General features: G+C 44.4%; 1 protein-coding gene across 1 annotated transcript in view; it reads right to left on the bottom strand.

Annotated features, from left to right (window-relative positions):
* Positions 1-9,763: 9,763 nt before the first annotated feature.
* DCP1A (decapping mRNA 1A) overlaps positions 9,764-27,519 on the bottom strand; it is a 42,305-nt gene continuing 24,549 nt past the window's right edge. The window contains exons 5-10 of the mRNA XM_069561596.1: positions 26,165-26,303; positions 24,112-24,225; positions 18,005-18,754; positions 16,013-16,078; positions 14,057-14,275; positions 9,764-13,751 (exon numbers count right to left, since the gene is read on the bottom strand). Of these exons, the coding sequence (XP_069417697.1) occupies positions 13,671-13,751; positions 14,057-14,275; positions 16,013-16,078; positions 18,005-18,754; positions 24,112-24,225; positions 26,165-26,303 (1,369 nt within the window). The 3' untranslated portion in view covers positions 9,764-13,670. The remainder of the gene's footprint in view (positions 13,752-14,056; positions 14,276-16,012; positions 16,079-18,004; positions 18,755-24,111; positions 24,226-26,164; positions 26,304-27,519) is intronic.

Here is a 27,519-nt window from a genome sequence, read left to right as displayed (position 1 = left end):
TAACACGGCTGACTCTGAGGGAGATCATTGGGTTTGATCTCAGCACCTACAGGGTATAGGGACAGGAGCACTCACCTCTGTTCTTACCAGGTCCCCTGAGCCCCAGGGGGATGAGGGTCCCCAGCGTGGGAGTGGGAAGGGGAGAGTTATCACAGATTCTGTTGGTGGAGTCCACCCACCTCACTTGCCCCATGAGGTGGATACTCTTTACTATGTCTTGTATAGGAAGAAGCTCCATTTTACATTATCGAAGACAGAGAAAGGGATCCCTTTAAATCAGTGGCCGAGAAGGAGGCTGTATCAGATCTGTGGGAGGCAAGTGGCCAGGCCTTGCTCACCTGTGTGCCCTCTTGTCTTTTGCATGGCCCACACTCAGAGCTCTGGGTCACGAGGAACAATGGATTGAGTGTGAGTGAGTCCTGTACCCCACCTCAGTTGCTCCTCGGCCGTTCCTCTGCTGGCCTGGTGCCCAGATGCCCAGCCAGACCCTAAGCCCAGTGCATCCCATGGCCCTTGGCTCCTGCTGGCCCAAACCATGGGAGGCCTGCCCACCCAAGGTTGGCCCCAAAGCTGGCAAGGGCTGCAGGCTAGATCAGAGTGAGATAGCTCCAAGGGTATGCCACATCAGAGACCAGACACGTGCCTCTGCCCTCAGTCTGATAAGAAAGGACATAGCTTTGAAACCTTTGTACGCTCTGTGCCTTCCTGAAGCAGTCATTCTACGTACAAATCCCTGGTCACATCTAACCTCTGGAATCAGAATCTCTGGCGAAGGATTGCTTGCTGTTGTTTAGTCACTAAGTCGAGTCTGACTCTTTACGACACCATGGACCAGCCCACCAGGTTCCTCTGTCCATGGGATTTCCCAGGCCAGTAGACTGGGGTTGGTTGCATTTCCTTTTCCAGGGGATCTTCCCAACCCAGGGACTGAAACACCACTGAGCCACCAGGGAAGCCCTATGGGGCAGGGCCTAGGACTCTGCATTTCTACAAAGACCCTCAGGCAGTTCTGTTTTGGTGTTCTGCGACCTCTCCAAAGGAAAACACCAGGGAGACCTGAGTCCAGTGCCTTGCTGGTTGCCCCATGGGGCTGAGTGAAGCACTGAAAGATCCGCGATGGTGGGGAGAGGTCTGTGCCATGTTGTAAATGGAGTAAAGCAAGGTACAGAACAGCCTGTAGAGTGTGATCCTATTTCTGTCAAAAATAAACGAACCCGTGCACACGCATGCATGTGTTCCCATGCACATGCATGTTCATAAGTGTGCCTGGGCAAAGCAGAGGCTGCAAGGATGCACTCCAAGTCACAGGGGACTTTGGAGGAATTGGGACCTTATGGGAAAAGCTATAATTTCCACCCGTGGAAGCTGGATAATTATCCTGCAGCCATAAATGTGCCAGAAAAACCCACTGGTTAATTTTTCTCTTCATTTCAACAAGAGTATTTGGTTTCTATGAATTTTTCTTTGGTTGGAACTTAGTGAACACTGTTGACTTTTATAATCCACCCCCCCTCAAAAGAAAAAAACCCATCCAGCAAAACGAAATTCTGTCTTGAAAAAATTACTGTCAATTGGGAGATGCACTTTTATGAATGTGCTTTTTCTCATCATTTCTTCTGATTATGTAAAGCTGCTTCTGTGTTTCATAAGCCAGGCCATTGCTCTGGATGTTTTTGAGTTGGGAGCAAACCTCCAGGCGGTGGGGGTGCTCACCAGTGGGGGCCCCTCCTGCCCTTGCCCAGCTGTCTGCATGAAAGGCAGGGCAGAGCTATCCTGATGTGCTCCTGCATGTCCCCTGAGTGGACACCAGTGAGGCGTGAACGGGCCCTGAGCAGCTGTGTTCCTGAGTGACAGCACTGGGCATCACTTTGGCAGCTCTGGTCTATGTGCATGCTCCTGGGGCAGGCCTGGGCTGGCACTGGGGGCCCAAGCCAGCACTGAGCTTGCAGTGGAGCCAACAAGCCAGTCCGGGTCTTCAGGACACTTTCTTTGATTCACATCCAGGGCTGAAGGCCCGTGGGGGCCTGAGGTGATTCCTGTGTGAGTGTGTGTTTGTGAATCCAGCCTGGTGTTCCCTAATGCCCTGCAGAGGACCCATTCTCGGACACTCTCTAACAGGAGTGTAGGTTGATGAAGAACCGAGCTTTAATAAATCCATCTCTCCTCTTTTTTTTTTTTTAATTTTATCTATTTATTTGGCTGCTCTGGGTCGTAGTTGTAGCATGTGGATCTAGCTCCCTACCAGGGATCGAACCTGGGCCCCCTGCACTGAGAACTCAAGAGTCTTAGCCACTGGACCACCAGGGAAGTGCCCATTTCTCCTCTTAGCCCCAGATTTCCTTCCAGAGGCATTCTTGGTGAAATGCTTCTTTTGATAATGATGCCCCCAGGAATGTGAGCTCTCACACAGTTAACTCACAGAACCTCTGACTTTTCTGATTGGACTTTTGTTATTGTTCTTGTTTTTTAAAACACGTTCCCCCCCCCTACACAGGAAAGCATGCTCATTGTAAAAACCTGGAAGGTATAGAAAATTTAAAAGTAAACTAAAATTGCACATAATTCCACTCAAAGGGGACCATTGTTAAGTCATTTGTTCATTTGAGATTTTTTTTTGCCACATCATGATGCATCTAGGATCTTAATTCCTCAACCAGGAATCGAACCCGTGTCCTCTGCAGTGGACGCTCGGAGTCCTAACCACTGGTCACTCATTTGACAAATATTGATTTATTACAGTCGTTATGTAGAGAATAAAAGAGGGTCAAGGGTTAGGGAGAGGGGCTGGAGAGTAGAACTGGGCATCCCCTCAATAGGTGTTTACTTTTTTTTTTTTAATATTGTCAAGATCATATAAAACTTACCATTTTCTTTTACATTCTCCCATTAGCATTCTCAAATGCTTCAAAGACATCATATTGATTAGCTGTGAACCATCCCTTAGTGATAGGTATTTGGAGTGCTTCCAGGTTTTCACCAGGATATATTACCCTGCAGTTAACATGGGGGACCTAAATCCTTGTCCTGGCAGCTTAGCGCTGAACTGGGAGTTCTCAACTAGGAAACTTCTAAGTCAGAAGGTGGAAACCATTCTAAAGCCCTTGATACATATTTGGCAAAGAGCTCCCAGCAAGTCTGGTTCTGTGACTCTGGTACTTCTGCCTCTTAGTACATCCGCCCTAGACTGTGCCTGGGGGAGAGGGTGGAGGGAGGGAATCCAAGGCCCCCATAGCCTTGGATGGATCCCTCACATCTGTAAAATGGGCTCATTCTTACAACAGAGGTGTATTCTTGTTTTCCCTTTCTTTGCCTAGGGGAAGCACATTCAAGGGTGGGAACCTGCCTTCATTTTAACAGGACTGTAAGCTCTCTCTGGTAGTGGTATGTAGGCAGTAGGAGTGATTGGAGACTGTACCCTCCGAGAGAATTCTGAGATGACTTTTGTAGATGGTTTTCTCCAGGACACATGCAAACTCTGGGACGTGGGCACTGGGCGGGCGCCCCATGATAGGAAGACTGCTGCTGCTGCTAAGTCGCTTCAGTCGTGTCCAACTCTGTGCGACCCCATAGACGGCAGCTCACTAGGCTCCCCCGTCCCTGGGATTCTCCAGGCAAGAACACTGGAGTGAGTTGCCATTTCCTTCTCCAGTGCATGAAAGTAAAAGTGAAAGTGAAGTCGCTCAGTCGTGCCCGGCCCTCAGCGACCCCGTGGACTGCAGCTTATCAGGCTCCTCTGTCCATGGGATTTTCCAGGCAAGAGTACTGGAGTGGGGTGCCATTGCCTTCTCCATGATAGGAAAGCAGTGGTGGGGAAAGGGAACCAGGTATATATATATATCCTTGGGTATACACTGCGGAACACACTGTTTTCCAAAGTGATTGCACCATTATATAATTTCACCAGCAATGGCTGCCAGTTCTGATTTCTGCACTTTCTTGTCAATCCTTGTTATTATCTTGTCTTTTTTATTTTAATCAGCCTTGTAGGTACAAAGTGGTATCTCATGGTGGTTTTGTCATTTACTGCTTTTTTTAAAAAAATTATACAATTAACGACACATGTCCCTTGCAGAAAATTTGAGAATATAACAAAAATGTTGTGATGGTCTGTTTTATGTCATTCAGCTATGCTGTAGTCCCCAATTATTCAATTAAACACTAACCTAAGTGCTGCTCTGAAGATATCTTATAGATGTGATTAAATTCCATAGTCAGTTGATTTTAAGTAAAAGAGATTCTTCTAGTTAACCTGGGTGGTTATCTAGAATATCTGATTCAGTTGGTTGAAAGGCTTAAGAATAACTCCTTCAATGGCAGTTCCACCTGAGCCCAAGGGTCTAGCCTGCACTTTCTGACAGGTTGCCCTGCAATTTGTGACTTACCTGATCAGCCACTCCCCACCCTCCCTGCCAGAGAGCGATTCAATTCCTTGTGCCAAATCTCTTAATATAGACAGTTTCTGCTTCTCTGCTTGAACTCTGATACACAAAGAGGAAAACTTCATCTCCCAAGGTTACCTTCATCCAAGGTTACCAAGGACAACATTTCGGTTATTTCCTTCCAGTCTTTTTCTTTTTCTCCATGAATATACATATTTCAAACAAGGTCATGACCCCTCTGGTTTACATCACTATGCATCTTAAATTCTTTTCCAGAGTCCTCGTGCTTTTCACCCCCAGGATTATCACTGGGCAGAGGAAGGTTATCCACGGGCCCCCCTTGTCTGGACACTGCTTTTGGCATTTGCACTGTAACAAACAATATGTATGCTTTCAGAACACCTAGCCTGGAAAATCCCATGGACGGAGGAGCCTGGTGGGCTGCAGTCCATGGGGTCGCACAGAGTCGGACACAACTGAAGCGACTTAGCAGCAGCAGCAGCACTAGATTCCAGGAGAGAGGACTTTTTTTTTTTTTCCTGGTTTTCACTGTGTGTCCTTGGCCAATCTCAGGACCAAATTGAGTGGTTGACCCTCTGAGTCACCACCAAAGGCCAGGGCTGAAGGCACCTGCCATTCCTAACAGGTGAGCACCAGGCTGGAGCCCAGCCAAGCCAGGCCTGCTTTTCTTGCACACAAAAGAAAAGTGCCTAGTCACTGCAGCTTGTAATCTGAGTAGCGGAGCCTGGGCACCTCCCCTGCGTTGGGAGCAAGGAGTCAACCCCCATCAGCTCCTGTCTGGGGGCACCGTGCCTGGCTGGGCTCCCATAGTGCTATTGACAATCGGGGCACTTCTGGGGCAGCTGGCGTGGCCTGAAGCATGGAGTGAGGAGAGATGACACCTTGTGCCTTGTTCTCATTGCTCCTGTTTGCCTGAGCAAGCTGGGCAGCAGGGGTGGCTTTTGTTCCAGTGGATATTACAGATGACTGTTTTTGTTTTCTTGTGGTGAGATTAAGTAGATTTCCTCCCAGGCAGTTATTGAATAGCTGAAGTGGTAGTTTTTTAGGTGAGGACTCTGGAGAAAGGCATGGAGAGGGATCATTTCCCTGTTCAGAGCCACACAACTCCTCCTAGGAAACATTAAGCCGTAGGAGTGCTTGGCTGGGAAGAGCAGTCAGCAGTTATAGGAAGTCCCATGCCCGAGTTGGCTGCTCCTCACCCAGGGGAGGTGCCCAGGCTCCACCACTCAGATTACAACATAATGGTTTTTCTCTCCCCACCCCACCCTCAGAATTAGCAACGACATCTAGTCAGCCTTCCTTCTGGTGACTTTGAAAGAAAGTGAAAGTGAAGTCGCTCAGTAGTGTCCCACTCTTTAGAACCCCACGGACTGTAGCCTACCAGGCTCCTCCAACCATGGGATTCTCCAGGCAAGAATACTGGAGTGGGTTGCTATTTCCTTCTTTGGTGAGGCCTCAAATGACATTTTGATTCACTCATGAATTTATTTGTTTGTTGCATTTGCCAAGGCCTGTGTGGAGGTATTGTGCTAGATATTTGGAAAAGACAATCCTGTATCAGTTCTCGGCTCACAGGTCATAGGTCAGTGGGGGCCATGCGGCTCTGTCCCTGTGATCTACACAAAGAATTGCCTCCTGAGGCTTCGGATCAGGGAAGGCTCTAAGGAGGAGGTGAACACCGACAGTCAATTTGCCCCCAAACTGTACCTGTGTCAAGCTGGCATGGGTGATGGGGATTGAGACAATAAAATCATTGCAGATCTGGGCCTTGGCTTTCCTGCTTGGCCGGTGTCTTGGCAGGATGCCTCTAACCCACTCTCCCACTTTCTCACCCTCTCTGGCTTAGGGCTGAGAAAGCCCTCTGAGAACTAAACCTGTGAGTCAGGAATAACAGAAGGGGACAGGGAGCAAGGCTGCTGTCACTTCCAAATGTGCTCCAAAATTCTCCGGGGACCCGAAGCCTCTCTCCATGGTCCACAAACCCAGAGAGAGGTGGTGGGTGTAAGTCTACTTCAACTCTTGCCTCTGCTGCCCTCTAGCTGGGTGAACTTGGACGGATGGTGTTTGGCTGATCACTCAATGGCCAGTTCCCTCATCTGCATTCCCCAGGTGGTCAGGAGGGTGAAAGTCACTCTGTTCCACAGCGCCCGGCATCCCTGCTCTGTGCCACATTGTGGGTACAGAGAGGCTCCCCAGTTCGCAGTTCCCTATGGAGCCACAGTCTAAGGGGACAGGGCAGGCGTGTGTGCATGTGTTGTCCAGCACTGCGTTTGAGACAGAATAGCTCTTACCCGCAGCCCCGAGGGTCAGATGGGGACCAACAAATAGGGTCTGTGTGTGTATGTGTGTGTCTCTCCCATCTTCCCTCTTAACTTCCTCTGAGGTTGAGCCACCAGCCATTGCACTGGTCCATCAGTTAAGGGTGCTAAATCCCTGGGAGGTGATAATAACCTCACCATCTTGGGCTGAAGCGCAAACAGCTCCTCAGTCTCCTTTTGGGCAGGAGCCTAGGGAGACAGAGTGGGCAGTGGAGGGGTGGCGGAGCAGGCTCCCAGGTGTGTCGGCCTTGGGCAGGCCTGCTATGGGAGAGCCACTGTCTTTTGTTGGGGAGAGGAAGTGTCAGAATGAAAGCCAGGGCTCCAATTTCTGGGGGCATTCTGAGAATTTGTGTAGTCATGCCCGAGCATTTACTTATTTAATATAGAACATCTGATTATAAATCACTTCAAAACTTCTCCTTTGTATTACAATTAAGATATTAATTTAAAAATTATGTAGGCCTAGGTTACATTCTCTGTGAATTCTGGGTCAAAATGGTATAAAAGTGAGGGACTTCCCTGGTTGGTCTAGTGGCTGGGAATCTGTGCTCCCAAAGCAAGGGGCCTGGGTTTGATCCCCAGTCAGGGAGCTGGATTCCATATGCCGCAACCAAGACCTGGCACAGTCAAAGAAACAAATTAAGCAAACAAATGCTTTTTAAAAATGGTAAAGGTGAAATGACAAAATATTTGTTTAAAATGGGGTGAGGTGCCTGCTGGGGTGCACACAGCCCGTAGCCCGTGGTGCAGACCACAAGGTAACTGGTGTTGCCGGCACTATTCCTGGAGCCCCCTTTCTCACTGGGGGGCCTGTCAGGGTAAGGGGTCAAGTGGAAGTCAAGGAAGCCTCTGGGTGCCAGCAGGACAGGAGAGGATGTTAGCCTGAGAGGCTGGAGGGCTAACCTCTGGGGGTAGGGACACCTCAGATATTGTTCAGTTGCTCAGTCATGTCTGAGTCTTTGTGACCCCATGGACTGCAGCATGCCAGGCTTTCCTGTCTTTCACCATCTCCCGGAGCTTGCTCAAACTCATGTCCATCCAGTCGGTGATGCCATCCAACCATCTCATCCTCTGTCGTCCCCTTCTCTTCCTGCCTCAATCTTTCCCAGCATCAGGGTCTTTTCCAATGAGTCGGCTCTTCCCATCAGGTGGCCACAGTATTGGAGCTTCAGCTTCAGCATCAAGTCCTTGCAATTAATATTCAGGGTTGATTTCCTTTAGAATTGACTGCTCTGATCTCCTTGCAGTCCAAGGGACTCTCAAGTCTTCTCCAGCACCGCAGCACCACAATACGAAAGCATCAACTCAGATGCCAGATATAGAAACAATAAACGGGGTTTGGGTCACAAAATGTGTAGGGATCCAGATTTTGTACTTGCTTCAGAAGCCAGGGCCCCATTGCCAACACTGTGAGAAACTCCACAGAAAATGGCGTGTGGCTTGCTGGGGGTGTCTCTAGAGCTCTGGCAGGGCTCAAGCAGTGCCAGACTCATCTTCTTGGAGTGGCAGGGACCTGGGTACAAAGACACCAGTTCCTATGGAGTGTGGCTGCCTTCTCGGCTCCACTATTGGAGCTCTTTTCAGATGGACGGGCTGACATCAGTCTAACCAGAGCCTGTACCCTTTCTTCCCCTTCTCAGGATGACAGAAGCTGGTGTGTTTCGAGCCCTTTCTGGAGGCTGCACTTTGAATGGCCTCCTCCTCCCAGGGATGTGGGGAAGATTAACAAATAATGCACACAATCACACAGCACACAACAAATGTTGGTTATGATTACTCACAGGACTGTATTTAAAAGTTATTTCAACTTAACTGAAAGAAATGTTTGTGAAACATGATGTGACTGTCATGTTGCTTTCATTATCACCTCCTTCTGAGCCATTCTACCAGTTGGGCATAACATATCTCTTAGCAGCCATCCGTTATTTATTTGCCTTAAGTGATGTGTGGAAGCCCCATCCTCCAGCCAGGTGGGAGGCTTATGTCATGAGTTCTATTTGCGTTGAGTATGGCGGCAAACTCTAGGAGAGTGAGGATCTTGAATGGATTTAAGCCCTTTAGAAACCTGTTGACTTTTTCCCATTACAGATAACAGAGACCCTCAAATGCACTGTCTGAAAGAGGGAATGCAGGCTGGGCTCCAGGGTTTGCTTGATTTAGTGACTGTTTCTTGCTGCTCTTCTCTTCTCTTCTGCTTTCCAAGAACCCTGCTTCATCCTTAGAGGAAACCCCATGGCTGGATTTCCAGCTGCTCATCCAGGAGAGACAGGCTGCTTCCTGTAACTGACAAACATAAAAGCCCCAGCAAGAGCAATCTAGAATAATTTATCATGGAGGCAATGGAATCAAGAAAGGAATTCTAGACCAGCCCTCCAGTCTGCATGGCTTCAGGTCCTTAACTCAGCGCTGGCTTAATAAGCAGCAGCCTTTGGCACATCCTTGTCACTCTTGGCTTCAACTCCCTTCTCTCTAAAATGGGTTCTGTGAAGATCAAGAAAATAGTCGCAATGTTTATGTGTTGAATGAGCATGCAGTAGTGGTGACTGAGTGTGTGTATAAAAGTCATAAAGCAAGGTTTAAGCATACGCTCTGCTCTATGAAAGCAGGCAGGTAAAGCAAACATTTTAGGGAGAATTTCATTTGGAAACGCACTGGGTTGGCCAAAACGTTTATTCAGGTTTTTTCTGTAAGGTGTTATGGAAAAACACAAATGAACTTTTTGGCCAACCCAATACTTACTGTGAACAGTTATCAGGGACTTACATGATTAACACTTTTCTACCCTTTTCCCTATTTCCCATAACAATCACAGTTTATTTTCTTCTCTCCCTCTTTCCTTCTTTACCAACCTAGACACCAGGCACACTATTTCTTGTCCTTATTAGACCTGTTCCCTTTATCTGGGGAAACCTTCTAGGAATAAATGGATTTGTTTTGTTCTCTCACCCCATTCCCTCTCAGCAGTAGGAGGGTCTAGCACAGTGTAGCAACTCATCCAAAAGTTGCTATGTCTTTAAGTTCAATAAAAACACAATTAAAATTGAGTAGGTGCTAAAACTTGGTTTTGAACTTTTATTAAAAAAATATATTTGCAAACATATAAAATTTAGGATGAAAAATGCTCATCTGAAAACAGGTAATAACTTAATATTTGCAAACATACACAGATGGTATAAAATCCATACCATTAAAACTGTTGATGATGCTGCATTGCGCTCATGGAACAAAAATCTTGCCACAGTCCCAGAGCTTCTCACGGCCACATTCAGGGCAATGAAACTCTGGTACACTGAAGGTCATGAGAGCCACATGGCCAAAGCAGGAATACAGAATAAAAACCCACTGAGAACATATATTTTAAAAACACGTTTCTGAAGGAATCACACAGATAAAAGGGAAACACAACTCTGCATTTCCCCCTTTCAAAGTGAACGGTATTGCATCAGAGCATTTCAAATGAAGATGTCACACACAAAGCCAAGTGAAACATTGCACACGTCTCTCTTGCTGAAAAAAACAGGCTCCTGGAGGCCCCGGCCCACTCAGGGAAATGTTCTCAAGCACAGCTTTTAAAGAGCTCAGTGTAAGTTGCTTTACTTCTTTCAGATCTTAACATTTTAGACACCTGAAAACACAGGGCGCTACTGGTTCCAGCAGGCCCTTTGAGTACAACTGAAGAAAACCAAAGACAGGTAAGAAAGAAACATGTGCTCAGCAGCAGCAAACGTGCAGCAAGAATGCAGGACACACGTCCCTGTGACTCCTTGTTTTCACTCACACGGACTGAGCCTACCGTGCCTGTGCCGTCTCTCATTCCTCTGTGTTTCATTTTGCTCAGAGTTACAGTATGATGGCTGATTTTGTTTTTTAAGCAGTTAGGCACCTTCAATTTCATGTTGCATTATTAGTAATACAATGGCAGTTATGGCCTCTACTACCAAAATGAGAAAAACGTCAAACTACATTCTTTGGGGAGGAGAGTAATAAAGCTGCATGGTTTAAAACATATTTACCTAGTAGATCTGATGGGGTTTAAGATTTTTTACAAGAACACACAGGTGGAAAAAGAACAATTCTTGACATGCAAAATCGGGTCCTATTCTCAACTAAGCCTGTGCCTCCTCTGGCAGGGAAGTACCCAGGTCAACTTGGGCTCTTAACAAAACCCAGCTCCCAAAAGCCTTCCTAAGTAAGCCATGGACATTCATATTCACATGCAGATGTCACGAATGCTTCTCCTGGAGCTGACAGTCACTGGACAACATGGGATTCCAAGTCACACCTTACCAACCTGGGGGGAGATGCACAATGAGGAGGAGCTCCTGCCTTAAAGGAACGAGGCTGTTTGGGAGGTGGGAGTCCATTCAAAGACACCACAATAACTGCAAGAAAAGAAGAGCAGGGCCGCCCACTCAGGTGAGGGGCTCTACAGACAGACACGGTGACCTAAGTGCAGGGCACCTGGAGTTCTGCAAACCTAGCAAGAAGCATCTCTGTTTTGGTGTCCATTTGGACCCAACTAAGGTTTAAAACTTAAGATTCCGGTAAAGTTACTGCAGCAATGTAAATATGCAACCTAAACTAGCATGAGGTTCTGGACAGAAGTCTGAATGAGGGGTAAGGCAACCGAACTGTGACTTTCAGCCCAGGGTCATCCAACTGCCACTGTTCAGGCTTGGCCCGACTTCTCTACTGACTCATCCTGGCCTGAACTTCCTGGTTCTCATGGCAGTGAACCTCTGGCTTCTGAATTTTCAAAACGCTTTGAATACATAAATTTGGGAGTTGAAACAGGCTTACCCTTTTCAAGTCTCCACGACTTGGGCACTTAAAAGTTTACTTTCATACTAAGGAAACCTCATCCCAGATTCTCTACTGTCTATCCTATTCATTCCTTGAAGTAAAGGGTGAAAATGAACAGATCTGATTACAGACCCTCTTCAGAACTCTCTCTCAACTGTCGCGTAATATTGACCCGACTCAAAGCATCATTTCAACTCAAACGTCTATCATAACAAGAACCCCTCGATTCTTCCGCTTTCCAAAGCCCACAGAGACTTACACCTGGGATGCATCCTAGCCTGCCAGGGCAACTGTCTTCAGAGAACAGTCACGGGGGCGCCCTGGACACCACCTCCTGGGGTCAGTGACATTTCACACCTTACTGTAACTTTCTCTCTCCTGGGTGATGCACAAGCAATTCATTTTTGGTTGCTGAATTTACACACTACTTTTGAAAACAAACTATTCCTAATTCCTAATTGAGTATGAGAACTTAGAAGCTTCCTTGACTTCTGCACACTTTACAAATAATAGGTAGACACAATAGAAGACACTAAATTTGGAAGCAGAAAAGTTGCCCAGGAAGCACGTTTAGATTAACAAAAGCCAATCAAGGTATTCTTTATGCTAAAAAAACAAAAAATAGAAAACAAGTTAAGCGCAAACTAAAACAAGTATGTAATTCACAATTAATTTTCTAAAATCTCAGCTAAAAGAAAAAAACCTATGGATTTATGATTGAGTTACCATTAAAGCTTAAATGATTGTTCCCAAGGAACCATCATATCTGTCAGCATTATTCACAGCTAATCCTTAAGCTAGCTGGTTGAGCCAATTGGGTTTTTACCCCGTCATTAAATAGTGCTCAGAAAAGTAAGCAGTGCATTTTAATTGGTTAAATACTACAAAATGACCTGTATCATAGAAACGAAGACACTTTCATTCAAAGAATATCTTAAAATTACTATTGCTGAAATAAATCAAATCTACATTAAAATATTACTAATCACCATTACATGCCATAAAAGAATAAATATAAATCATGGCAGATCAATAGCAGCATAACAAAGCATCTTTACATATTTTCAGACTCAGGCTGCAGAAGGGCTCACAGCCTAAGAATACATTGGTGAAGTTCTGAATATCACACTTGGTTTTTAATTCCATATTCTATAATAAAGTAAGGGCAGTGTGAGTAACAGTTCCCTTTTCTGCATAGCTTTAAAACTATTCTCAGTAGACTTGAGGAACGGAACCAGAATGGCTTTGTCAGATTGGTCCACTGGTCCTTTTGTCAAAGTGTTAAGGGAAACAACGAACAATGACTTCTCACTGTGTTTAGACAGAAAAGGAAAACAAGGCTATGATTCACACACAAGCTTAACATTTTCAAAACCACTGGAGAGTTTAACTGAAAGTGAAGATTTCTGATAGAATTTGGGTCTTACCAGTCCCAGCCTTTACTTCAAAGGTGTGCCACGCCTGCTCCCACCTCAGCACAGGGCCGGCAGAGCCCTATTCAAACATATCCTCACAGTGGAAGCCCTCTGCGTGGCATCCCCGGGGACACTTAAAATCAGAACAAATGAATAAACTTCAGAACTTTTAAGGCCCCAAAGGGGCATTCGTATAAAATACACTTCACTTGAACAAACCAGTCCTAATCTGCCAGCTTAACCTCTGATCCTTAAAACGCGAAGCTACTTTGCACAGAGCTGACTTCTGCTCTGTTCAGAACATGACTACCAGCCCAAGGCTTAACTTTTTAGATCGAAGTGCGGGAGGGGAATGGGGGTATGGGCTGGGCTGACTGCCGCAGGGCTGGTGACCTCTTTCCCCTAAGACCTTGAATACGAAAGTGAGCTGAAAATCAGATTCCTTATTTCACAAACTTGTTTAGAGCTGATGAAAACACCCACACCCACACAACTGAACACAATGGTCTTTTTTTTTCCCCCCCCCAAAACAAAGGTCTGCTGGTGATGCTTCACAGTGAAACCTCCATTATCACTGAGAACGTCACTTGGAAAACATTCTTAAGCAACGAGTCTCTTTCTCATAGGCTCAGTTTTAGAATTCTCAAAGCTCAATGTTCCGTTTAGAAGTTTCCATGATGAGGCCTGCTTGCTTCTGAGGTTGACATCCTGCCTTCAGGATTACTCTGCTCTAGTCATAGGTTGTGGCTGTCTCTGTTCTTGGTCAGAACCTGTAAGTAGGCTTCATGAAGTGTGCTGAGGAAGCTGGGATCATTCTGGAAGAGATGGTCAGGTCACGGTTACCTCCTTAGAGCTGTCATGGTAACAGCTTAGGAAGAAGTTATATACATGCTCTGTGTAACTAATTATGCCAAGAATCCCACCACCCAGAGACAATCATGAGGAATATTTTGAAATTCACACAGATCTATTTTTCCACTTCGAGAATTTTCCCATAGGGAGAGAGAAACACTGGTCCTAGCTGGCCTTGGATTTTCTTTATGAATTGACTTTTTAAAGAATCATACAATTATTTTTTTACAGAATGAAAATCCAAAGACTAAACCAATATTTCACATACCTTGATTAGATGTATTAATGTATCCTGGAGCTGAGACTTGCTGAGGATAATGGAAGGCTTTCTCTGATTTTCTGTCGTCCCAACAGTGAGAGGAGAAGGGGAGCTGGCTTTCCTCTCAAGGTCTGAGGACCTTGTAACTGTCTGCTGGAAAACACTGGGGGACAGCAGGACTGAGGGCGCTGCCGAGGTTGTTGCCGGAACCAGAGGGGGGCCTGCCACCTGCAGGGGAACAATGGCCATTTTGCAACAAAGAGTGTGGGAGCCAGCAGCCAGGCCCAGAGGAGGGGACGCTGATAACAAGCACAAGCAGCAGGAGACAGGAAAGCAGAGCCCGATGCTGACTATTCAGAGTTCAGATAAAGGGCCAGAAGCGGCATCTAAGCATGCAATGTCTGGTTAGGAAGCTTGTTCGCTGAAGGATGAGGAGCCCATTTACATGATAAGGGTGGCCTCGGGCTGTTATGAGACGCCAAGCCCCACCACTACAGAAAGGGAATCTGATAAGGCACAGTAAGAACAGTCCTGAGATAAGTTGAATATGTCAAGTTTTCCCATGAGGGACACAGAAATGCTTGGAGGAGGGTGTGAAGGAACTATCTGAGGTGATGGAAGTGTTACATAACTTCTCACTGCCCAAGAGATATACGTGTATTAAAACTCAATTCAAGAAATCTGCATTTTATTATACATAAATTTTAATTCAATAAAAAGAATTATATGAAGCATCAGTTATATGAAATTATTTGAAGCATTAGTTTCTTTAGTTGTGTTCAATGTATTTATTATGCCACCACAGTCATCAAAGACACAATTTTAAAAACATAAAACTAACATTTACCTCCTTCTTTCATTTAGATATACTTCTGGGCTAACAATGGCTAACCAGCAGAATACACAAAAGAGTAATAGTATTTTTTTTTGAAAGTGAAAGTTGCTCAGTCATGTCTGACTCTTTTAGACTCCACGGACTTGTATAGTCCATGGAATTCTCCAGGCCAGAATACTGGAGTGGGTAGCCTTTCGCTTCTCCAGGGGATCTTTCCAACCCAGGGATCGAACCCAGGTCTCCCGCATTGTAGGCGGATTCTTTACCAACTGAGCTATGAGGGAAGCCCCCCCCCCCTTTTTTTTTACTAATTCTCATATTTTGATACACTCAACAAGAAAACTATGTATTTTTTCCCTCCTATCTGTCACCCTCCTCATTTATAAAGAACCAAAGCTCTCCGTAGCTTTGAGAGTGCAGTTTCTGGGTTCTGAGCCATCTGTGGTTATTTTTGGTGCAACACTGGGCTGAGAGATCACCAAGAAGTGGTAAGCCGATCACCACGCAGCAGGACAAGCTACAAAGAAGACCTGCTAAGACCAGTCAGAAGGTGGCTTTTGCTTAAACTCTTAGGCTTCAGGAGAGGTGTTAAGGCTCAAAGGCAAAAGGAACCTAAAAGTTTAGGAACTGAAAAAGATGAGTGTGCCTGTCAAAGCTGGTAGGGAATGGAGGATGAGGACAAGTTCTAAAAAATGAGGCAGGGGAGAAGAAGCAAGGCACAGAGCACGCAGGCCTGGGAGGTTCTGTCAACAGGGCAATGGGAAGCCATCGAGCAGGGTGGTGACACTGCCTTGTTTACTGGGACACCATAGTTCTTCCAGGGCAAAGACTGTCTCCTATCCATAGGGATGGGGCTGACTTGCTCTCAGCAGTCGCCTGTTCACAACACAGAGGGAGTGAGTGAGCACCCCTGCCGTGGCCGACCTTGCCCTCCCATACACACACTCAGGGAAGACATCACTGAGGACGGATGACTTGAGGACTGCAGAGGCCACAGCAATGAGCTCTGCCTGCGGGAGTTGGAGGGGACATTTAAGAGGGGCCTAGGTTTGAAAGCTGAAATGTTTCACTTTACACTCGGCAGAAGAACTTAAGACATACTATGCTCTTTAGAAAAAGGGGATCCTTACCGGGATGGCACTGGATAACACCTTAGGCTGGGCAAAAACTTCAGGATCCTGGTTTTGCTGCATAGACTGCAACGTTTAAACAGAAAAGATGAACAGATGTAGCAACTTTTCATTAAAGATTTCTTAGTTACTGGGGTAAAAATCTAGGTTAGCAGCTGTAAGGAGGAGTTCAAACATGACTTGGTTCCTAGATTCCTGAGGGACGTGGCTGACCAGAATTTGTCACAATGCAGGATAGGAGCTTCAGGACAGCCCCCAACCCCCTTCAGTTCCACTGGAGAAAAGGGGTGTGCAAAGCCTTGAAAACGTCTCTACAGAAAAAGCTGAAACCTGGGTCTCTTATAAGAGTGGGGACAGACCAAGCATATTTTGCTGTTGAGACTGTAGAGACGCAAGATCCTGATAGCATGAAGCCTCCTGATAGGGTGGTTCACACTCTGACAGGTGGCACTAAACAGTCTCACACAGAGCCACACACTTCCAGATAAATGCTATACCTATCCCCTGGGAGACACAGAAGCTCCTGTAGCAGAGCAAATACATTAGGACTCAGTGCGGTCCCAGGTCCTGAAATTCGATATGGCACATAAATGAGAAAGAACATGTTTGTAAGCTTCCTCTGCCAGAGGCATGCTGGAGAGCAGGGTGCTGTCCCAGAGGCCAAATCTAGAGGGGTGGTATTCAGGACTGCAGGCTGTATTTCTAGAACAACAGGAATAGTGGCAGCAGACACATTTCAGGGATGTTTTATCAAACAGAACATTCTCGCTGCTCCTTATACTGCAGACAGAAACGGCAAATATGACAATTTAATCATGTAACCAGGACACCAGGTTTCTTTTTCTGTACAGAATTTTAACGGAATGGAACAAAGCATTCCATTAACTAAGAGATAATATTATACAGAAGAGCCAGTATTAATATTATTTGGTAAAATGTTCAAGAGCTGGGGATTGTAATTATTAAAGGGCATGAGACTAAAACCTTGAAAGGCTCTACCCCCTTTCAGTTCTGTGATCTTGCACAAGTCACTTCAACTGTGACCTGATTTCCTCATTTGTAAACTCACCAACGTTTTAAGTTACTGAGGGACAAACCTCTTCTTCACCCCTATATCCAAACCCCACCAAGTCCCGCTCATCCTCCTTCTTAATAAATCCACATGTCCACACTGCCCAGTACAGGCCCCCACCCGCTCAAGCCTGGGTGACTGCCCCGACCTCCGTTCTGATGGGTTGTTGTCCTTCCGTCATCCCCTTTCCCAGCGTGCCACCCTTGGCTCATGCACTTAAAAGACTCTTCAGGGTCCTCAGAACAAACCTCTAACTCCTTGATACTATTTACAAAATTTTACTCATCACCAATACCTGCTCCCCCATGTTTCTTTACACATAGATCCAGTCACACCACAGCTCAGCAAATGCCCTCTCGTGTCTAGGCTTCTGCACCTGCTACTTTCCTTGCCTTCACACACACTTCCTACCTCTAGGTCTGGCTAATTTCTACTGAGTCTTCAGATCTCAGCTGATGGCCAGTTTCCCGAGGAAGCTTTCTTTGACCTCAGACCTCCAGATGTGGGACGCTCTTATGGCACCCCTAATGCACCTGGCACAAGGCGGGCACTCAGTCAGAGTACTGAGGGAGCAGGGGATGGAACAAAGCTTGGGATAATCTGGATCCATGGTCTTGAGTCAAATAAGGACTCCTAGACGTGTCAGGCAAAAATAAACAAACAAAAAAACGCTAAAATGCACACCCAGGAAGGAAAATACAATTTCTCAGCTTTTATCAGCTGAAATTATTTTGGGAAGTGGAACTGAGTTACACCACCAGTTACCGATCGTTTGGTTGATCACTGCAGGGCTTCTCACCTCTCCTTTCTTCTAGCCCCTTACACACTCAACGGTTGTCTCTTTAAACAACTCTGTCTCCTCTCAATCAAAATCCAGTTTCATCCCACTAGGTTACAGCCACCCAATCTCCTGCCAGTACCTGAAGGGGAGCAAGCACCATGTTGCTCAGGGAGGCTGAGGCTCTTGCTGCTGTTGCTTTAGGGGAAGGCTCTATGAAGCTCTCAGGGGTGGCCAGCTGGCCGGCTGCTGGAGAAAAGCTGGGTGCTGCTGCACCTTTCCCAAGTGACTGTGTCTGTATTTGGTCATGCTGCGGGGTCAACCTGAGTTTCTGGAGAAGATCAACACTTGGGAGAGACGGACTGGTTGTGTTTGTCACGCTCAGCGGGGCCCTGAATGGGCTCTGGCTGGCAGTCAGGCTGGCGTGGCTCAGCTCGGGGACAGGCTGACTCAGGAGTGGAGACCTCTGCCTAGGTGTAGTCTTCACTGTTTGCATCATGGTGGTTTTTCGGGGTAGGCTGGGGGGAGCCTGTCCAGTAGAAGCTTCTGCTGGTAGACTAGGACTTAGCACAGAGTGCAATGGGATGGCATAGCTGGGGGCCTGCTTTTCACTGGACTGAGTGATGGAAGCAGGAGTGATTAGCACCGGGGTGGTGACTTCGGGCTGGACTGAGGGGTGGGCAGCAGGATGGACACCCAGGTTTTCCGACTGGGGGGCCCCTCCAGGCTCAAACGAAAATGGTAGGAATGAGTTGGGCTCTTTCTGGGAGGCATCTCCTGGCAGTTTCTCCACTTCTTCTGAATCCAGACCCACAACTGTTGGCTGTTCCTTTGACAAAGAGGTTCCAAATAATTCTTCCACCGTCAGATGTTTGTGTCCAGATGGAGCAGACTGAAAAACAAATCAAATCACCCAATGAGAGAAAACTCTTGCAAACCAGCATAACTAAATTTCTTTTCCATCAACCAAATCAGTTTGCAGAAGCAAGGATAGGAAATGGAACAAGCTGAAGATGTCCTCAGGATTAAGGCCAAGAATGCACCTGGTATCCCCAAGGTGGTGATACACCTACATTTGTAATAAAAATCAAATTTTAGGAACTCAGGTAATAGTTTAAAATTCACCTTTTTTGCTTAGCAAACAGATGTAAGGCAAAGGGGCAATTACTTTGCTCAAAGTTAATTTGCCCCATGTCAGTCACACATGGTAGGGAAATTACATTCAAGAGGATATGAGGACCAAATGATGATCAAGCAATCCTACCTTTATGTTCATATTTTTTTTTATTAAAAGGCAGGCATTGTACCTTAAGGACTAGGCCTCAAATACCAGAAAATAAATTTAACTATTAAAAAAAATTAAAGTATAGGTGATATAACATTATATTAGTTTCAGGTATACAACATAGTGATTCAATATTTTTATAGACTGTACTTCATTTAAAGTTACTATAAAATATTGGCTATATTCCCTGTGCTGTACAATTTATTGTTGTATCCTATTTATTTTACACATAATAAGTTTGTACCATTTAATTCCCTACCCTATATTGCCCCTCCCAATTTAACCATTTTTTAAATAGCAACCTTCCAATTCCCAAATCACAGACGCTGAAGGAAAAGGAAAGCATTTAAGCCTGAAAGCGTTAAACTTACTTATATTTTAGTGATCTGGTTTACTGATACCACTCCAATGATTCAGAGGAGATATGTTCATACTTCCCACTTGTGAGCTTTCTTGCACCCTCCCTTCAAGCAGTATTGCTGAATTCATTTAACCTTTATTTGCTGGGTATGCAGAGGGTGCCAGGCCCTGCCCCAACCTGGGCCCAAAGGACTCCTTTCATTTTTTTTATTTTTTGGCTGCACTATATGGCTTGCAGGATCTTAGTTTCCCAATCACGGATGGAACCAGTATTCTCTGCAGTGCAAGTGCAGAGTCGTTCCTAACCACTGGACCCTCAGGGAAATCCCAATTACGTAGCTCTTAACCACCATATTCTTTCACATATACATATGTATGTGTATACCCCCACACACACACACCAACATTTAGATATACCTACTTTAGAAAACACAGATCATATTGGAATGATCTTGTAGAAACTTAGAAGTCTTTTCCAGTGAAGAACACCATGTTATAAGAAAAGGAACAATCAAAAACCAGACATGGAGAAACCTCACCATGAAATACACCTTAGGCTTCGAAAATGATCCAGGTAGCAATTTTTATCTATCTAGTGGAACAAAAACGAACTCTTAAAAAGCTGAAACTATCCACACTGACATGTGAAATGTTTCTATACTTGAACTTAAGAACAGGCATGTCTGCTCATTTAAAATCTACTTCATATTAAAAAATGAAGTCAGCTGGTAGTCTGCAAAAGCAGCAGCCAGTTTCCAATTTCTCCACGCTGCCTCCCTGCAACATCTGCCAGGCCAGAGACAGATTATTAGACTTTATGGAATAGGGTGTGTGGTAAAGCATTAGGTTTCAGAGGTACCTCACGCAAGGCAGAAGAAATGAGGTTACAAGGCAGTAAGGATTATCACAGACAGAACGCTCACTGTACAGGAGGCCCTGTACTGCACTCTGCATGCATTACTCTATTAATCGGTGAGGGCAGTACTATTATTACTGCCATTTATGGATGATGCCCAAGTACAGCAGAACCAGATGCCAACCTAGTTCTAACAAGACAATCCATATTCTTAACCATTACGCCACAGCACCGTTATGTCCACCGTGCAGATGACAGGTTATCTAATCATCTGAAGGTAATATGATCCTTCGGAAAAGAGAGGTGCAAGTAAGACCTGAATAACTAAGAGCTGGTGGCTGGTCAGACTGTACCAATTTTTGGAAATATGTAACTGGCTGAATTAGTCACTAGAGGCTGAGGGGGCAGAGCATGTGTCTTTACACAAACTCCCCAAAGCTTTATTGTCTCTGAGCTGGTTTGGACAGGACCCGTTCCATTCTCCTCTGCCTCTGACAAGAAAAACTGGCTGCATTCCTTTAGCTGTTGGCTTATTTATTCACGGATTCATCTTCCATCATCCACAGAAAAGGTGAAATTTTATTCTTTGCTCATGTCTGAATATACTTACAGTCTGGATTCTGAGTTCAGCAATGCCTCACTTAAATCAAATTTTAATCTGACCATTCCCTTGTGAAATGGAATTCAGTGAGTGACAGTATGTATGGGACTGAAAAAAAATTTTTTTTAAGAAACTATATCAGGTTTTCCATTGTTCTTCTCTCACCCCACAGCTCTTGCTGTTTACAGAATTTCATATTTCTGTTTGAATTTACTGTGTCCATGTCAGATTTCCGACTCATTAGTGCCCTGGGCACACTAGAAGGTGTGATTATTCTTAACCACAGGAACAAAAAAACAAAAGAAAACAAACTAGGGAAACTGTCCCAAGGAAATTTTAGTAAGTGAATAATGAAACTGAAATAAAATTTAATACTATTAACATTAAGGCTTGACAGCATTATTTGCTCCTCAGCACTAGATGGCAGTATTACTAAACCAATGTACTATTCTGCATACAGGGCTGGTTATGGATCTGAGCTAATTTTAGACAATCATGTGGCTCAACAATATCCAGTTCTCAGTATTTTACAAAATGCTGTCACTTTGGCCTATAAAATGGAGTCCTTTTGGGTTCATTTTTTCATTTGGGTTTCACAGTAAATCTGTGAGTCAGGTACTGCCAGAATCCTTAATCCCATGATTCAGAAATGAAAGGGAAAGTGACTAGCCCACTGGACATTCATGGCTGATAAGCCAAACTAGAAGGAATCTGCTCCTCCACTTGCTCCCTGTCTTAACACATATTCTTTAAAAATTAAATTTTATATAACACTTTCTCTTTTAATATACGTTTGACCTTCAGGATCTTAAATTCAAATACAGTAAAAACGGAGCAAAGAAATGTAGTATACAAAATCTGGTTTAAATAATTTACCCCCTGCATCCCTAGAAACATACATACATTGCTTAGGAATGTAAAATGGTATAGCCTCTTGGAAAACAGTATGGTAGGGCAATTTCTAAACTAAAACTTGCAGTTATGAAATTACCCAACATTTGTACTCTTGGGCATTTAACCCAGAGTAAAGGCAATTTAGGGCTTCCCTGGTGTCTCAGCAGTAACGAATCTGCCTTCCAATGCAGGAGACACAAGTTCAATCCCTAGGTCGGGAAGATACCCTGGAGAAGGAAATGGAAACCCACTCTAGTATTCTTGCCTGGGAAACTGCATGGACAGGGGAGCTAGCAGGCTACAGTCCATAGGGTTGGAAAGAGTCAAACACGATTTAGTAACGGAAAGGACAAAGGAACAACAAAGGAAATGTGTGTACAAAAATCTGTATACAAATGTTTATGGAAATGTCATTCACAATTGCCCCAAACTGATAACAACACATGCGTCCTTTAACAGGTGAATGGTTAAAAATGTTAATTCTACTCAGCAGTGATTGGGAACTATAATATATGCAACAATTTCAATGAATCTCAATGAGTTATGCTGAGTGAAGAAACATACTCCCAAAAGGTTTTATATTGTGTGATTCCATTTATAGAAAATTCTTGAAATGACAGTGTTATAAAGCTGGAGACATATCAGTCACTGCTGGGGTTAGGGATGCCAGAGGAAGGCTAGGAGGGTGTGACATATAAGTCAGTGTGACAACAAATGGGCAATACAAAGGATTCTTGTGGTGATGAAGTCTTCTATCTTGACTGTGGTGGTAGATACACAAAGCTCTACATGAGATAAAACTGCATGGAACTAAACACACACAAATGAGGCTTCCCAGGTGCTGCTAGTGGTAAAGAACCCGCCTCCCAATGCAGGAGACATAAGAGACATGGGTTTGATCACTGGGTCGGGAGGGTCCCCTGGAGAAGGGCAATGCCTGGAGAATCCCAAGGACAGAGAAGCCTGGAGGGCTACAGTCCATAGGGCTGCATAGAGTTGGATATGACTGAAGCAACTTAGCATGCACGCAAACACACATGTGCATATACCCACAGAAATGAATATGAGTAAAACAACTGAGGAAATGTGCCCAAGATGGGTATACTGGGTTAACATTCTGCTTGTGGTATTGTACTATAGTTTTCAAGCTGTTATCAATGGAGTAAACAGGCGAAAGGGACATGGATCTTTCTGTATTATTTCTTATGACTGCGCAGGAATCTGTAATTGTCTTAAAATTAAAGGCTTAAAAAACTATGGCTTTTACTTTTTCTGTATTATTTCTTACAACTGTATATGAATCTGTAATTGTCTTAAAATAAAAAGCTTAAAAAACTATGGCTTTTACTTGATATCTGTTCACTTATCAAGTCATCAGTTTTAAAGAGAATTACTTCATAAAAATATAAATAATAAAATAAAAAATAAATAAAAACAAAGAGAACGATTTCATTCAACAAATATTTACAGTGCTGGGTGCTGAGGATACCGCAGCAAACATGGCAGGCAAAACTGCCTGCCCACTATGATACTTGGATTTTGGTGGGGAGGAGACAATCAAAAAACTTAAAAAAACCACAAACCCTGATAGCTGCAAGAAAATAAAACACAGTAGAACAGGGGGAGGGAAGGACTGTTATTTAAAATAGGGTGGTGTGAAAGGCCCCCACCTACATGGAAGACACCAGAATGGGAGCAAGGTACTTCTAGGAGGCAAGTCTTTCAGGCTGTGGGGACTATAACTGCAAAGGGGACTATAACTGCAAAGGCCTGTCCTGGGGCAGGGGCAGGTCTCACACATCTGTGAAAAGGTAGAAAAGCCTATGAGGCTGGGAACAAGGCAGAAAGATGGAAGATGAGGCCAGGGGTAGGGGGCCCAGATCAGATAGGGCCTTAGGGGTTACTGCCGTGACCCTGGCTTTTATTTGAGTGAGATGAGACAACACTGGAGGAAAGCCACGGTCTAACTTAGGTTAAACCAGGATTACTTTGACCCCTGGGTCAAGAAGAGGAGAGGGAGTAGCTAGGGCAAAAGCTGGGAAACCAGATAGGAGGCTACTGCAAAACCCGGATGAAAGACAGTTACATGGACCAGGGAAAATGACATGAGAGGAAGACATCACGCTACTGCCTATACGCACATACTCTGACAGATGATCAATGTATCAAACTTGTACTGCATCAAAGCCCTTACAAAATGCTGACTCTGTGTTAGGTTACTGTGGACAAAGCTAGGGCTTGAGTTGTACAAACCTTATCTTGCAACCCAGATGGTGTCTCTTCTAGCGTCTCAGTGCTTCCCAGATTGGAGATCTGAGTACTTGGCTGCAGCCCAGGGCTGGAGATATTTGAGTCGCCCATCTGATTCTTAAATTAAAAGGAAAAGTACATCATGTGAAAAAACTTGCTATTGTTTGGTTTACAAAACAGCATTCAAGGTTACTGTTAACAGAAATATTATTTTAAAAGTCAAGGATAATCACCCCCTGCCAAATGCCAAATGTTTGCTTTGGACCTGCATGTAAATATGGAAATTAATTGGACAATAAAATTTCTAGAAAGTTGAGCACATGATTTTAGACAATAGTGTTCATAACAACTGTTATTTTTATAACCCCTTTAAGGACAAGCAAACAGCATTACTTTATTATATATTCTTTTCCACTTTTTTTTAAGTTAATATATGGTAAAATTAACTTTTGAAATGTATCACCAGGCTTCCCTGGTGGCTCATACTGTAAAGAATCTGCTTGTAATGCAGGAGACCCTGGTTCGATCCCTGGATTGGGAATATCCCCTGGAGAAGGAAATGGCAATCCACTCCAGTAATTCTTGCCTGGAGAATTCCATGGACAGGGGAGCCTGGAGAATTCCATGGACAGGGGAGCCTGGAGGGCTACCATTTCTTTCACTTTCAAAATTAACTTTTGAAATGTATAGTTTTGTGTACCCACAAATCAGGATATCCGACCTCCCCAAACTCCCTTGTGCTATCCCAATGCAGCCGTGCCCTCCTTCCACTCCTGGCAACCAGTGACTCTTCTCTGGCACTAGTTCCGTCTTTTCGAGATTGTCATCTAAATGGAATGGTGGCTTCCTTAACTTAGCAAATGCCTTTGAGATTCATCCAAGCTGTTGCATAGATGAATCTGGCAATCTCCCAAGTCTCTACCTAGAGATAAAGGGTCTATTTGGAACCATCTGAGGCAGAGAAGAAATCATCCAAACACTAAGACGTGAACTCATGGGCCGCTGCTAAGACTAACACCATATGATTAGACGACAGGCGAGTGTAGACAAGCAACAATACTCCTGTTTAAGGAAGTGCCACCTATTTATGGATGGCTTCAAAAATAGAAAGAACACATTATGAAGGAAATATCAAAGATTTAACTAACTCCCCAAAGGTTTAGTCTTAATCCAACCACAGAAATTTTCTTCACTCCATACCATATCAGAATTCCCTTACAACAGTAGTTACTGCACTGTCCATACTGTCTACCTTTGCAACGTGCATTGACCAGGATTCATGTCAGATTTTTACACTGCTCATGTGACCTAGAGCTCCTCTGCAGCTCTGCACACAGAAACAAGGCTTCAGCTCCTTCTTCCCCCTGGAGAGGACTTGCTCCCCAGCCTGAGGAGGAAGGCGGGCCCCTCCTGGAGCCTCTGCTCTAGTGCGCAGCTCCCGCACTTTTTGTCCTGTGTGGCACCTTGACCTCGTCCTCACTGGGAATGGGTGACAGAGCTCTCAGCTTACTAGCTGTTACCACAACACCGAAAGGGCTCTATAAAAACAGAAGGAATCTATGTAGATAACCCATATCTCATTAAGGGTATGGGAGGGAATTTATGGTAATACATGGTAACTTAAAAGCTCAGAAATGGTTCTTGAAATTTATTTACTTCATCCAGTTTCCTAAGAATCAATGAATTCATTATAGAGATGACTGCCTTTTATGTATTAACTTTCACAGATCCATAAATTCTTTGTAATTCTCTAAGACAGACATTGAGGAATCTGTTAGAACTTTAAACATCTCATGGGTTCTAATGTACATTTCTTTACCCAGGAAGTGGGACCTTTTATTTTCCAAAATCCTTTTCTCCCACAGTAATTTTTAAGGAACAGAAAAAGAACACTTTGAATTTTCAGAGGTAAGAACATCCCCTTCCTTATCTGTAAGACAGGTCTTCTTTCTGAACTACTTATTCCCACTGGCCCTGGAGGTGACCTCCCCAGTCCACCAGACCCGCCACCGGTCTCCTCCCTGCTCTGGTTCTCCTGCTCAGCGCACAGCCTCACCCTCTCGTACTCATCCTTGGCTCTGCTTAGCATCTCCAGGATGTCGATGGGCCTGTGGTCACTGCAGCCGTTGGCCTGGTTGGGACTCTGCTTATCCCGAGCTGCTTGCTGGGACCGCCGTGTCTCCTCTTCTACCACGCTGGAGGAAGAGAACCAAGTTTTAGAAAGACCTTTTTTGACACAATATGACCCAAGATTTTGGTGTCCATCTTCCAAGGATACTGGAAGACTGCCTCATGGTAACAATGCCTTCCTCACAATACAGAACAGAGCCTCAGCTACCTCATCCCAGTAAGACATGACTGACTATTTTCACCATCTCACTCACAACAGTACCAACCAATATAGTTCACTGTTAGAAGGCCAAAAATACAGAATTCCTTTCCAGATTTGGTAGAAGTAGATACTTTTAAAATCTACTAAATTACACATTATTTCTCTCTCTTTCCTACATTATCTCAGGATCAGTCAAACTACCTGGTAAAGTAAATCTGAAAATGGACAATGCCACCAAGACAAAGGAAAGCTGTTCAGGTGAACCACTCCTATGGAGAGGGTATATTAATAATGGGGAGCAAGGAAAAAGCTTAGCATCTTGAAAATGAAGATCTTGGTGAATTTTCAAAAATCAGCAATAACTCTACAAGCAAACAAAAGATTTTCCTTGTTGTCTCCTTAAAAAAATCACTAAGTGGGTAACTAAGGTCAGGGTGATTGTGGCAACGTTCTTTATTTTGACTAGTGTTACTTAAGCTAATTTTGCACTTGAAAATATATATTAAAAAAAGCATGAAAGTCAAGGTCTAAGTCAAGGGCTGCGGTCTGCAAATCTATCTGAGGGGTTTAATTTCTTAGGAACATGCTCTCTCCCTGCCACATCTTAAAGTCTGAAGCAAAATGTGAAAAACTAAAAGTTGCCTGGGGAGCACATGAATGTTTTACTGCTTCTTATATTTTTCTTAAAGCTTGAAATTAACGTAACAAAATAAGATAATGAATCTTTTTTCTTTTAAACATCCATTCAGGTTTCAAGTCCAACTGTAATGAACAGGCCTACTTGCCATGGGATAGTATAGGCACAGTCACAACTTGATAATTAATTTGAAAACTTTCAGACAGTGATGATGACAGGCAATAAAACAATTCAATAGTAAAAGGCTTTTTTTTTTAATGGACTAAGAGGCATAGAACAGGGTACCCAATGTCAGTTTACTGCTTTAAAACAGCCTGCCTAGGAACTCCTATTAGTGTGTGTGGGATGGTTCTTTTATTTGAAAACATCGGATTAAACAATATTAAACACAGATTGAAAAAAAAACAAACCAGCAACATTATTCTGAGTTTTTAACAAGCTA

The sequence above is a fragment of the Ovis canadensis genome, chromosome 19 (genome assembly GCF_042477335.2).
Source record: "Ovis canadensis isolate MfBH-ARS-UI-01 breed Bighorn chromosome 19, ARS-UI_OviCan_v2, whole genome shotgun sequence".
NCBI classification, from domain to species: Eukaryota; Metazoa; Chordata; class Mammalia; order Artiodactyla; family Bovidae; genus Ovis; species Ovis canadensis.
The sequence above is the reverse complement of the archived record's forward strand: the minus strand, read 5'-3'. Positions and strand labels throughout refer to the sequence as shown.